The sequence below is a fragment of the Salvia splendens genome, chromosome 7 (genome assembly GCF_004379255.2).
Source record: "Salvia splendens isolate huo1 chromosome 7, SspV2, whole genome shotgun sequence".
NCBI lineage: Eukaryota > Viridiplantae > Streptophyta > Magnoliopsida > Lamiales > Lamiaceae > Salvia > Salvia splendens.
In genome coordinates this window covers 33,185,053-33,198,947 of record NC_056038.1, presented here as the reverse complement: position 1 = coordinate 33,198,947, position 13,895 = coordinate 33,185,053, and the positions used below count along the sequence as shown (strand labels likewise).

Here is a 13,895-nt window from a genome sequence, read left to right as displayed (position 1 = left end):
TAAAATGATCAAATTTTCATATGTTCAGGACAAAAAAAATCCAAAAGATAATGTTTAGGACTAAAAACATAAAATGACCATATGTTCAGGACCAATTTTGACCTTTACTCATTTTTTTATATCAACATATTGTAACTACAAATATCAATATAGTGATATGAAAATTTCAACACAACTACAAAAAATTATCAACACATTTTTATTGATAATTTTACATGTATTATATTGAGATTTTTTGATGCATTTATTGATATAAAATCTGTTGATAACATATACAAAAATTGAAATAAAAATTATAAAATTTCATCATCCGATCATCGTCAGAATATATGCAATTGAAATCTCGTTAAAATCCGTATGAAATTACCTTTAATTTGATATATTTTTTACTAAAAAATAATTTAAATCGAGAGTATTACGTAAATTTAAAGTTTTAAGATGAACCTTAAAGTTATATATCCTAAATTTTATGTTTGGGGAGTATATACAAATTTAATCAAATTTTTTTAATTGAATATTATAAATAATAATTTGAGATTGCTAATTAGTTAACAATTAATCATAACCCTAAAGTTGTATATCCTAAATTATATGTTTGGGGAGTATATAAAAATTTAATCAAAATTTTTTAATTGAATATTTTATCTATTCATATAAATTTGTATGTAATTTTATACTCCAGTACTTCTTTATATCTTGAGTTAATGTGTGCGAGTGCATGCCTTGTTTGTGTTTGGAAGGTATCCAATTTTACAACTATTTGGAATCCAAATATTTGTTTTAGCCAAAGAACTTAAACTGAAATCGGAGGATTTGCAATTGAAATTCAATTCTGAAACCAAATTTATGTACGAAGCAACGTTATTTTGGAAAAGAGAGAGTACTAGTATAATTTTACAAGTGAAGATCGATTCATTTGGCAACGACATACACTATAAAAGGACAAGCTGAACCTCCTTGTTCAGACACACCAAGAAAATGAACTTTCTGAAACTTCACGAAAACAAACAAATACACCGTGTATTATATATACACGTTGAGCATATGATAATCAGAAATCACATGCTTCATCCTTACCTCACCACCATATCAAAAGGAGAGGGTGTGAAAAAAAACTATAATCACTTCCCTTCAAAGCTCATGAACTTCTATTGTATTTCCTCGAAAAATTGGGAAAGGCGTAAAATTAGTATAGCTGGAAGGTCTTGCAAATCTGACACTTTCCAAAGAATAGAACCACGGCAGCACTGGCCATGTGGCGTCCTACGACTTCATAGGCCGCGGGTACGAAGCACGATGCACGAGTTCCTGCAAGAACGCAAACACAAGTGAGAAAAGATGACACAAACAATGATGGTCAAGTATAGGTGTCAAGAGTCAAGTGTCCACACCTCTGAGTAGCGGATATGATCGTTTCGCGAGTTAGAAGTCTTTACAATGGTCTCCCATTTGGTGCTAGTGGCTGAGGTCTTCTGCCCATGCAGCTTCTTGGGGTGAAGAGGGCTGCCTCGACGTGAGTTAGCAAACGGATTCATAGAAGGCAGAGTACGCCAAAGCCAAGATTCGGATGGAGATTTTGGTAGTGGTGGAGGTAAAGATTTCATAGGAGGATCCATCTCTCTTGTTCCATTTTCCGGTTCTAGTTTCTCTTCTTCCTTCACTATGAATTTAGCTTCACAGGGAGCTTCGTTTCTCGATTCTTGATCATGGCTTTGCATAGGTTTAAAATCTTCCATTGCATCAGCATCATAGTTATGTGAATATGCAGAAGGTATGGATTTAGGAGTTAGTGTTTTGGCTTCCTTCAATGTGTTGGCCTTGGAGGCATCAAGGACTTGAGCTTTTGTAGTGGGAAGTGGAAGTTCTTTCTTCTTCACGTAATCGACGTACACTGTTTTCTCCACTGGATCGGCTGCAGGGGCTGCGCTTATCTGATTCCTAGACACGTCTTGAAGTGCCTTGAACATCTTGCGCGATGAAGCAATCTTAGCATTGAAAGCCTCGGTTTCTTTAGGGACGCCGAGAAACCCTGCTCCTTCGCGAAATGGAGACTTTGGAGATTCGTTACGATATGGAGAAATGTTGCCACTTCGCTGGCGCCCCATTGGAGACACTCCTGCTGATCTGTGTGAGTCACCTGAGTTGACAAACTGATTGCTAAACTTGTCGATTCCTGGCAGATCCCGAGATAGTAATCCCGAATGAAAGTTCTTCTTTTGTACCACATGGCAAGCATTCTGCAGGGATTCAAGAGATCATCAACAAAATTGCAAATAATTTCATCTATATAGTTGAAATTGAAACAGGCTAGTGTTGAAGAGAAGATCACCTTGTCAAGTGGTCCACTATGTGCATTTCTAGTGAATCTTTTCGCTTCACGCGTTGTAGGGGAAGGAGCCCGGCTTTTGGGTTTCGACTTCAATGCAGGCAGGGGATTCAGAAGGCACAACGAATTCTTGACACAGAAACGAGGGAGGATCCCCCAAGTTTTCCCAGATTTTTTACTCGGAGGAGCAACCGACTCCTGATCCTCATCTTCGCTCTCCACATTATTGATATACTGAGCGTAATATGGCAATGCATCCGAACTGTATTGTCTGAGTGAAGGCTTCATCTCCCTAGAAACCGGCCTCTGTGGCTTCTCCTCAGCTGGAGCCGCTTTCTTCACAGCGTATTCAGGTGTTTCGAGAACAGCAGCCTTGGCTGCAGGCAGGAACCTATTCATCATGAAATCTCGAGTTTGAGTGTCGACGGAGAAGGTTCCGGATGGCTTAACACCTGAACTCAGGTAGCCACTTATCCCACTCACACTATAGTTGAAGGACCATGACTCTGTCATTGAGAGAGTGTCGAGTGCATCCGAATATGTGTCATCTCCACTCTCTGAATCCGAATCATCTTTACAGTTCAAACTATCATTCAATCTCTCCAAAAGACTAGCATGATCAGTGAAGGAAAATACTTCAACGTTCGACCTGTAAGAGTTATGATCGTTCGTTCTGTCACCAGAAAAGTATCTCAAGGGACCAGATAACCGGCAAGGAGGAATCTTTGGGATTTCGCCCGAACTGCGCCTTATTGCGTCTGATACCCTTGCTGGAGGAAGGCGTGGTGTGTTTGACTCCTCCGGGGTATGTGAATGGCTCTCGACTTCACCTTTAGGCCTTCCCGGGATTTGCTCCCAATGAAATGGAACGGATGCTGGCTTGGTCATCGTCACCTCCTCACTTTCCCAGTTGGATTTTGTAGGTTGAAGAGATTGCTGCCGGGAGGGCAGTGGCCGCTCAACCGCCTTCCGTTTAGCTAGATCAGAAGATTTTGAAGGTGAAGAATATCTCCTTGCAGACATAAGTGGTGCATTGAAATCTAGTTGCCTTTTTTCCATTCTGTGTTTATCAATCTAACAAAAAAAGGACTAAATTAGTAAAGTGCAGCACTTTATATACACAAGAATGGAAATTCAGAGGAAAACATTTTGAACAACAGATCATCTGTACAATCATGTATATATACACAAGAAAGAATAAACATTTTTTTTCGATTTTAAGATGCTGCAGTTCTATGTATAAAGTGGGGGAGTGAAGAAAAAAAACAACAAAATAATAAAAAGTCATCATTATAAGGAATTACTTCAACAACTGAAAAAGTTTTCTACTACTCCATTTCTTTTGAAATCTAATCAGCAACAGTGTTCATGAGGAATCATTGACGAGTGCACCAAACCTTTGAATTTTTACGGTAAAGAGAACTGACCACTGAAAAAGCACCCATGACCCACCCTTACTTATCAACCAAGATAAATTTCTAATTTAAATTGGCCATGAATGCCTCTCATCAATGTTTTGTTATCAGTCATCTTTTATTTGATTATTTCCCCTTTTCAAATGTAAAGAGTCTATTTCCTGAATTTTCCAGTAATTAGTTAATTGGCAGCCAAAGATTAAGGCAATCGGCCAAAAAGAGAGAAAATCTGAATGCTTAAATCTTGTTCTGTATTTTGAGTGATTAGTTGCATTCATACAGTACTAATGTTGGAAAGAAATCTCAATCAAAAAACAAGAATGGTGGCAAGAATCAAGGAAGGATTAATGAGAATCAAATCAAGAGGATAGTTGCTAGAATTAGAATATGTTTTCAATGTATAGCTAGAATTAGAGTCTATATAAAAGGCCGTGTAATATAATAATCAAAGAAAGAAAAAAATCATAATCTCAGCCAAAAAGGAAGAAAATCTATCTGATTCAGTTATCCAATCCTTTCATCAAATTTTAACCATTTTATTAACAACACAAAAATCTGGGTAAAAAATTAAGCAAAATCCAGTTGTGGACAAAAATGCACATTCTAAAAAAGAAACCAAAAGCAAATAGAGAAGTGCTACTTCAAGAACTTCTTCACCCCCTCCCCCCCACACACACAAAAGAAAAGAAAATGCAAGAAACCTACAAAATCATCAGTCAAGAATGGATTTTTACTAAAACCCACAACACAGAAATTTGTCATACGCCAAGAACTCAAGAAGAAGAAACAAGAAACCTTAGCTATAAGAATCCATGAAGAAAAACAAAGCAAAAAACAAAAAAATCTGGCATTTCCTTTGGTACCTGGGGAAGACAGAAGAAGCCCACAGATTTCTAATTCTTGGATTTGGAGTTTCTTCCCGCGGATGGAGGCAAAAGGAAAAAAGGTAAAATAGGGGGGGGGAGAGAGAGAGTGAGTGTATGGTTGTGCTTTTCAAGATTAAAATGAGTATTTAGTAGGCAGGAGTAGCGCTGATTACTCACAGACTGAAATGCATGTGGAAGGATGGTACAACGTGGTGGGCCAACATTTTTAATTTCTTCATTTTTTTTTTTAGAAATAAAAAAAGGAGGAGGGCCAATAGCATTATTTTATCAGTAGCTAGGTCTTTGGTTTTGTCGGAAGACTTATGTCACGGACACGGACATACCGTTGGATTACAGCGACAGTTATAAAAACCTAACCGTCATGATTTTTGTTTAATTTAGCAATGTTTACTTTTTCTTGGCTGGGCAGGTGGGCCCTACTCAAACTCATTGCTATTCACAACACACAAAAAAGTTTATCGGCTAATTGAGGAGGAATGTTATTTTTATTTATTTTTGTGGCGCTTATTTTAATATTTGCCGTGAAGTTAGGGAGAAGAATAGCTTTAATTACGCTAATTGAATCTCCTGCTGCTATTTTCTACTCACTTTTGCCTAAAAAATGCTTCCAAATATGCGGCTGCCATGGCTTGAATTTTACCTAATCTAATCGAAATAGGTATCGTTCCTGATTTGCCGTTCGTTTATGAAGTCAATTACGGCCAATTTCTTCAATACGAATGAAGAAACCATTGCACGTTAATATTCTAACAATATTGTCATCAATTCATCATTTACCTTAATTAAGATGCATGATACATCCTTTCTATTTACAAATATATTTATTTGCTTATAAATTCACAAACTAATGTTACCTATATTTTTTTTCCTCTTTCATATTCTACTAATTTCCAAATTTGTGTTATTCACCAATGGAACTGTGTTTTATGGACAGCAACTTTGACAAATTTGACATGTCTAATTTCCTATGATAAATCAGTTTTGATTTGGTCAAGGCTCAAAAGTTGGAAATACACGTATACATACACACACTTTAATAGAGTGTGGAAAAACAGAATTTACTAATAATTTATGAATTTACATCTAATAAATCGGTTTGATTATGTGCACATTTAACAATAAAAGTGCCTAACATAAAATTAAGAAACAAAAATAAAGTAAATGACCCAAGTTAGAATACTTGCCTTGGCATTCGTCAAAGAAATTTAGAAGAGTTGAAAGTGGGTTGTAAATTCGTAATCGATTACAATCTACTCCTATGAATTAATTAGTTTTGCAAAGTGTGGGATCGATTAGTAATTGATAATAATCTACTCCTATGAATTAAGTTTTAAAAAGTGGGATTAGTGAGACAGATTCGTAATTAGATTAGCGTGTTCCGTCGAACCGATTTTTATATTTCTAGATTTGGGCATCCGTAAAATAACTTTGACGACTTTATTGTCTGCCATTAATTGTTGTAGATATCAATTCAAACAATTTATTAATTATCTTGTTGAGAAAATATGAGAGGGGCCACTTTCGGTTCGATGCATGTTAAGGGGTAGGGATGTCAATCGGGCCAGCCCACCGGGTTTCGGGCCAACCCTATTCGGGTTGCGGGTCAATCGGGTGCGGGCTAATCGGGTTGTTATTTTTTCGGGTTATAAAAGTTCAGCCCTAACCCTAAAAGCTCGGGTTTCGGGCTAGCCCATCGGGTTGCTACCGATAAAATTAACATGCGATCAATCCAATAAATAATGGTGAAAATTAGTTATATTTATAAAATGTAAAATATTTAATTATGATAAATATGAGATATATGCGTAAACTCAAATATTAACATGATCAAATACTAATATTTGAGATTTATGCAACATAAAACATAAACATCAAGAAATTTTAAAGCATGTTTAGAAATTTAAATATATTTTTTTAGTGAATTTGAAGTTTCTAATTCATTTCTCTATTATTATATTAATAAAAACTTAATATATAATTTATATATTTAATATATAAAATGGAAAGTTATTTTTTCAGTAATCTGTATTATAAAATAATCAATGAAGTGTCGAATTAGAGTCAAACAAATAAAACAATATAAATTTTATCGGGTTTCCGGGCTAGCCCATCGGGTTTTCGGGTCTGGCCCTAACGGGTTGCGGGTTAATCGGGTGCGGGCTAATCGGGCTGGAAATTTTCAGCCCTAACCCTATAAATTTGGCGGGCTATTCGGGTCAGCCCACGGGTTGCGGGCTAAATTGACATCCCTATTAAGGGGCATTGATTTTTTCAATTATATTTTGTAAGAAGAAGACAATCGACGTATGATGACAAATATGTCAGACTGATTGAGTCTTCATCAATCCCAGGAATTTCCTAATTGCTAATCACAGATTTTTATATTGCTGCTTTTTCTTCTAATACTAAATTAGAGATATTTATAGGCCAGATTGCCATAAGCATATTGTTTTTGTTAAATTTTGTTCTATACCTCAACTTTAAAAGGGATTAAAAAATCATGATATAATTGTGCACAATTTTCCTATAAGCTTTGATTAAAGTAAAACTGTGACATGAGTTGAAATAGTAGTATATGAGTTTATTTTTCATATGAATATTTATATTAAAAATATTTATCGATCTAATAATACAATTAACACCTATTCAGTTATTTTATTAATTTGAAACATGTATGGTATTTGCATCACGAAATAACTGAAAATAATGCTAAATTTCATATATTTTCTCCGACTAGTTTTAAGCTAGGGACCGGAATTTGATACTTAAAGTTTTGGACTTCTGTGATGTAAAAAATGTGTATCATATTTATTATCTAATTAATCCCCAATATTTTCCCTCAACATTTTGTAATTATTAGGAGTAATTCCTAGTACGTAAGTGATGCTGGAAAATCTCTGTCTGTAATAGACTCTGTATCATACTATCAAGGTATAGAAATAAAATAAAAGATACACGGGCATGAAGAGAAAAGATAAATGTATATTAATTGTACATGTACATAATATCCTAAATTTTTTAAATTTAAGTGAATTTAATTAAAAATTAGTTTTGTTATTTGTTATATTATATGTAGCAATAAGAAAGAAATGATATATATATTTTATGTTGAATTGTAACATGATTTCGATCTTTATTTGAATTAATTATACAATATTTACTAAGAAAATATTTTTTTTCTTAAATATACGTACAAATATTTAAGTAAAAAATTAAACTTTTTTTTCGAAGTGTTGCAAAATGATTAGTATGAAATTTATTTTAAATTAATTAATGTTTATAAAACGATTTCTAATGTAAAATGTAAAAAAAAAACGGTTATGTATGTACTATTATGTACGTTTATCACTGCCCTGACAACTTAATTTGACTAACTCTCAGTTATGCTGGACTATTATCTTACCATCCCTAAATTTCGGCGACTCTAACTAATTTCCCCCAAATTGTGGTAATTCTTTTTTATACAACCAAATCGTGTTACTTTATTATAAAACGATGTTACATTAAAATACACAGATTTTGAAAATGACATGCACATGCAAATTTCGTCTTGCGTGGTGACTGGTGAGAAGAGCCGAGAAATCACTATCTATGAATATAACAGAGTGTTTTGGTTAGTGCAATTACATTAAACCGATCATGTATAATGAATTAATTACTGAAAATGCGTTATTGCTTATTACGGTTCGAGTTTATGCTCGAATGTGATATTAATTTTCTTTTGCATTAATATGGAGTAGTATTGTTACCATTACCATATTACAATTTGGAAATTTGGAAAATTTATTTCTCTAATGTGGGCGACAGGAAAGATGGGGAGAAAATTACATTTCACCAGCCCAGCCCATCTCAGTTCAGAACAGATAATAAACTTTAAATGTTGGTAAACTAATTGCTTTTTCATGGGCCTCAATCGTTCCATAGCCCAAACCAATATGAGCTGGGCCGTGAATGATGAATTTAATTTTCTACAACAATAACCAAAATCCTTTAAAGTAATAGCTAGCAATTAAAATATTTATAATTTTAAAATTGTCCACGTGGATGCATGCGTTGTTTGTTGGAGTTTGAATGTTAAAACCACGTGTTTAATACATAACGGCACGTGGCAATTCCATGATTAGGCATGCAGACGAATATGAGGATCTCGCTATAACTAAACTAATTAATCGGAGGAAAAAATCTTTACACGAAGCGTTCCTATTTAAGCGCAAATAAGCTGCGACTTCATAGTCATCTCTTCTAGCGATTTCCTTTACGAACTTCTAATTGATCGCATTTGATTTCATTTTCCTCCTTCTTTTCTTTTGTTTATCTCTTCCTTAACTTTTCCTTCTCCACAAGATCATCATGAATATTTGGATTGTAAGGCAAGTAGCAACTACTATATATTATACTGGTAATATTTGGATGGGAATACAACTAGTACAAAGTGTAAAAGTGAATTTGACAATGTGTATAAATTTATTAATTTTAAAAGCTTCTGTATTTAACATAATTTATAAAAATATCCTAGCTAGGCGTTTTTTCCAAAATCCCAGGTAATCGGTGACCGACAACTACACTGTCTAACTATTTCGAAACTCTTCGCAAAATGTGACTAATAATTAAACTAATAACTGAAATTACACAAATTGACAAAATCTAATGGAACCTTAATTAAAATTGTAGTCCTGTATATATTTACAGAGCAATTCCTGAAGCTAATTTCTCACTAAGATGCGCCAAATAGCGAAGATGGCAGCCTAAAACGGTATCGGCAAAAATCCGCGTCTCCTCCTCCGTATTTCCCTCCGGCACATCCACCACATAACTCTCGATAACCACCGCTCCGCCGCCGCCGTCCTCCGCCTCATGCACGGTGGTTGTGGACTGATAATTCTCCAGCCGCTGATCTCCTTCAATCACGGTGTAGATCATCACGTGATTCTCCTCATCGAGCCGATCCAGCCGCTCTCGGCTCATCCTCCCCGGCATGCCGGAGACCAGCGCCACCTCCCTCACGCTCCCCACGCCGCCGCCGCCGCCACCGAGGATGGTGCAATTCTTCACGAGCTTCTTGTAGGCTTGGGGCTGGTCGAAACGACGTAGTATTGACCAAACGAGAGGGAGTGAGGCGGCTACCCTTTGCACCGCTAAAGAAGTGCATTGATTTGGCTTCGGATTGTGAGTGTGGTGAAGAGAGATCATTTTCTCTGTTGCGGAATTGGCTCGATATTCATCATTTCGCATTTTTACTTATTTTTTTCCCCCTAAATTTCTGACCTTGGTAACATACTTTTATATATATATATATATATATATATATATATATATGTTGCGTTACGCTATGATTTAATATTTAATATGAGTGCGCTGAATTTTGGATTTATATGCAAGTGGGCACAAATTTCACCTCAGCCAGTTTCTGAGGACTTTGATATTGTCGTTTAGTGGGGCAGGGGCTCAGTTTGGGCACAAAAATTTGTGAAAGAACAATGTATTTGTAATATAGGGTCTGTTTATACATTATATACAAATGTATTTTTACATAAATGAAAACTCAGTTTTTTAATCTTCCGTATAAAATACAAAATAAGCACTTCCATGCGGAATTGAATCCAAATAAGCAGCGTTTTAAAACCGGACCGGGCGGTCCGGCCGGTTGGGCAGCGAACCGGCAAGCTTAACAGTCCGATTTGCACATCAAAACCGCCGCGCTGTTGAACCGTTTTAGACCGGCAAAATGGGCGGTTGGGCCGGAAACCACTGGCCGGTTGAACAGATTTCCCAAAATTTTTTTTGTAAATCCACATTTTCTGATCTTGTTTACCTCCTGTTTGCACCCTTCTCACGCTGGGTGTAGATTTAGAGGATAATAATAAGGATTTAGAAATAAAATAGCTGGAATTGAGAAACGGAATAAGGGATTGAAAAGTAAAACGAGGTAAAGAGTGATAGAAAAAGAGAGAAGCTATGAAGAGAAAGATGATTTCAAAATATTGAGGTGGGTGGGGATATTTTAGTGATGGCGGCGTGAGGGAGTTAAACTAGGGTTAGGGTATATTTAAATAAGGGTGTCGTGTGGCAGTAGGAGGTAGGATTAGGAAGACAAATTTTGATTTTTAAAATTTATAATTTTATTTCATGTTTAAAATATGAGTGTATGTTGATTTATATATTTTGCAATTAAACGTGTGGCGCATGGGTTAAAGAGAAAGTATTATACTCCTACTACTTATTAATTTTATAATATATTATATATTATGTTGGAATTAAGAATGATTTAAATAATGATTTGAATTTATTATTTTAATTTGTTGTTATGTTTACGTATTTTGTTAAACAAAATTAGTTTATTGAAAATGAATTTATATGTAATTGTGTAGATTTAATGTCATTTTAAGTTATTATGTATACTAATATTATAATATATATTTAATTATATATATGCTACAGTATTCCGGCTCGACCAGCGGTTCGACCGGCTCGACTAGTTAAACCGTGAACCGATAGCTACACCGGTTCGTTTATCGGTCTGGTTTTAAAACATAGCAAGTAAGCTCATGGACCATGGTTTTGTGCATTTGCAGTAAAAAAAATTTATCTTATTTTTAATTTATTGATAAGTTAAAATTTTATCTGCATGTGCCATTTTTGTTTATCTGATGGTAAAAATTAATGAAGATTCAATCCAATTAACCGATTTGTTAATTAGAACCGACAATTATGTCGTCATATATATCGTGTTAATATATATACTACACGACACAATATTAGAGATGAATAAATATTAGTTACTCCACTTAATTAGTGTAGTGTGGCCACATGCAGTATAATAGTATAAGCTAAAATAAGTGATTAAGTTCAATAATATTTCAGTTTGCTAGATAAAATAGTATCCAAAATATAATTTAGAATTGAGTTGTGAGATTATTTTAGTTAGGGGAGGTTGGTCATGACTAATTATCACATGATTATTCATCTAAGATTGAGTCGTGTAATTGAATCTCATTGACTAAACACACTACATATTTAATCCCGAGATACAATCTTGCAAATCGAATAGCTCCGTAGTGTGCATGGTGAAATAGTACGACGCTATAGTTATAGAATAATGAATGCCTCCAAATATTATAAAGTACATTAGGTATATAATAAAATTACTTGGTAAATTACTTAATTTCACGCCGACAGATAACTACTCATTCGACACACGACATAATAATGGCCAAACCATAATTTTCTTACCGAGTTAAGAATTGTCACTCTCTATATTGATATAATGTTAGTTTGAATTATTAATATTTTTATTTATTTTATTACTACGTATAATCTAATGGTCTATGGTCTGAATGTTCAACTATAAACTATCTACAAATAATTACACAATGACTTTTGATTCGACGACTCAACATCGGCAACTCAAAACTAGCTAGTTTAAAAGTCTAAACGAGTTAATATATCCACACAATTAAACTCTATATTTGATAGATGAAATGAAATTGAAATAACAAAGAGAGATAGCATATTCCTAAAATGCCCATATTAAATTTCAAACTTGCTTGACCAAAAATGTGTTCAAATCTTGTTTATTGTGGGAATCAGTCGAACTGAAATTATTAATAATTTAAATCCACATGCAAACCACCTGAGATTAATGTTGGTATTTAATTTATTGTTTGCAAAATAAACCTTCTGCTGTTTTATACTACTACAAGTGAAATAAAACAAAATGAACTTTTGTTGGTGGCATAAATGTGCTCTAATCTCGATGAGGAGTGAACACCGTCTGCAATTTTTCTTCATCTGCTATTAAAATGCTCAGACCACTAACTTTGTGAAATTGTCGATATTGGTCTTATTCAGTGTGTAGTGATTTTCACATTTATATTGAACACTTCTGATCATTTTTAAGTGCATTGAAGCAGTTGATGCAAAAGAATTGTATTGAATTAACAACAAATTTTTACGTGTATATATCAATAAGTATTAATCATTTTGTTAATAGTTAGGTAATCTCTCTGTTTAGTTATATAGCTTCTTTTTTCGAATGTCTAAAATATGTATAGTTTTACTCTCATAAAAACTACTCCCTCCGTGTAGTAATGATTTCATAAACTAATATAACCCTGTGTAATTATTTGATTAAGCTTCTAATTAATTGGTAATCAAAATAAATATGAGCATATAATTGGTAATCAAAATAAATATGAACATATTATATGCTCACGAGTCATGACTCACAACCATCAAATGGAAATATAGTGTTTTAAACAAAAAGATGATTTGAATAATAGGGAGTAGTATTATGATACTATCATCTGCATTGTACTTATCGAATCAATTAGTGGGACAATATAAGTCGTAAAGAAATTGAATCTCAGCACGAATATCGAAATGCATTATCATATGAGATTCTTTTATTTAACACATATGTTTCATTATATTTATTGTTTTTAAGAAATATGGCTTCAGCCACAGTGTTGTCAAATGTCTATAATTGCTGAGCCATAATTTTGATTTGCTAGAAGCCATAATGACTGTTAATAGATGTGAAGTATTTTTGGTGTTAACACCACCAAAAATAACATTAGCACTAATAAGCAATTGAAACTACAGATATATACGTTGACACAAAATTATTAAGGAATAGTTTTTCTAGAATAAACAATGTATAGTCTGAAACGAAAAATATTACTCCACTAATATTATATGATATATTTATAAATTAAGATAAAAAAATTATTTTTATTTTTAGATTATAAAGAGTATTTCAATAAGATCATAGATTAAAAATATTTTAATAATTATGTCTAAATAATATTGATATCTGTGAAACTTTTTAATATACTCAATAAATTTATGATCTATACCATTTAAAATTGAGATGCCAAGTTATAAGTTATATCCATGCACAACTGTACGATATAATATGGGCCATATTGCCGAATATATATAACTATAAACATAATTTAAATTGTTGGGGACCAAAAACCCCAGGCCCAAAAATAATAATTTTTTTTGAAAATAAACAATGTAAACTTTAAATGTTCAATTTGACTTCATTAAATACTATTAATAAATTTAGTTTAATATAACTATACCCTCGATTAATTCAGAGGACTAATGAGAAAAAAAAAATAGAGAATGCTTGTGATAAATAATTTGTAAAAAACATGTTGTACTTAGTATTCTTTCAAATTTAGGGATTTAAAACGTACAAAATCATTTCCAGAAATCTAATTTAAAGTTCATCCAGTTTAAAATTTTACAATAAAATTAAGA

General features: G+C 33.6%; 2 protein-coding genes across 3 annotated transcripts; both read right to left on the bottom strand.

The window, feature by feature from the left end:
• Nucleotides 1-812: 812 nt before the first annotated feature.
• On the bottom strand, nucleotides 813-4,740 carry LOC121810285. Of its 2 annotated transcripts, none has more exons than XM_042211072.1 (4): nucleotides 4,605-4,740; nucleotides 2,330-3,400; nucleotides 1,392-2,237; nucleotides 813-1,308 (listed from the first exon to the last, which is right to left on the bottom strand). In XM_042211072.1, the coding sequence occupies exons 2-4, from the start codon at nucleotides 3,383-3,385 to the stop codon at nucleotides 1,264-1,266; spliced, it is 1,947 nt and encodes a 648-aa protein (XP_042067006.1). In that variant the 5' UTR covers nucleotides 3,386-3,400; nucleotides 4,605-4,740; the 3' UTR covers nucleotides 813-1,263. The 2 variants fall into 2 exon arrangements, with proteins under 2 accessions (XP_042067006.1, XP_042067005.1); XM_042211071.1 differs by lacking the exon at nucleotides 4,605-4,740 and adding an exon at nucleotides 4,447-4,518.
• Nucleotides 4,741-9,154: 4,414 nt separating this feature from the next.
• LOC121741001 (abscisic acid receptor PYL12-like) lies at nucleotides 9,155-10,001 on the bottom strand. The gene has a single exon (XM_042133686.1). The coding sequence runs from the start codon at nucleotides 9,858-9,860 to the stop codon at nucleotides 9,312-9,314; it is 549 nt and encodes a 182-aa protein (XP_041989620.1). The 5' UTR covers nucleotides 9,861-10,001; the 3' UTR covers nucleotides 9,155-9,311.
• Between the last annotated feature and the right edge of the window lie 3,894 nt (nucleotides 10,002-13,895).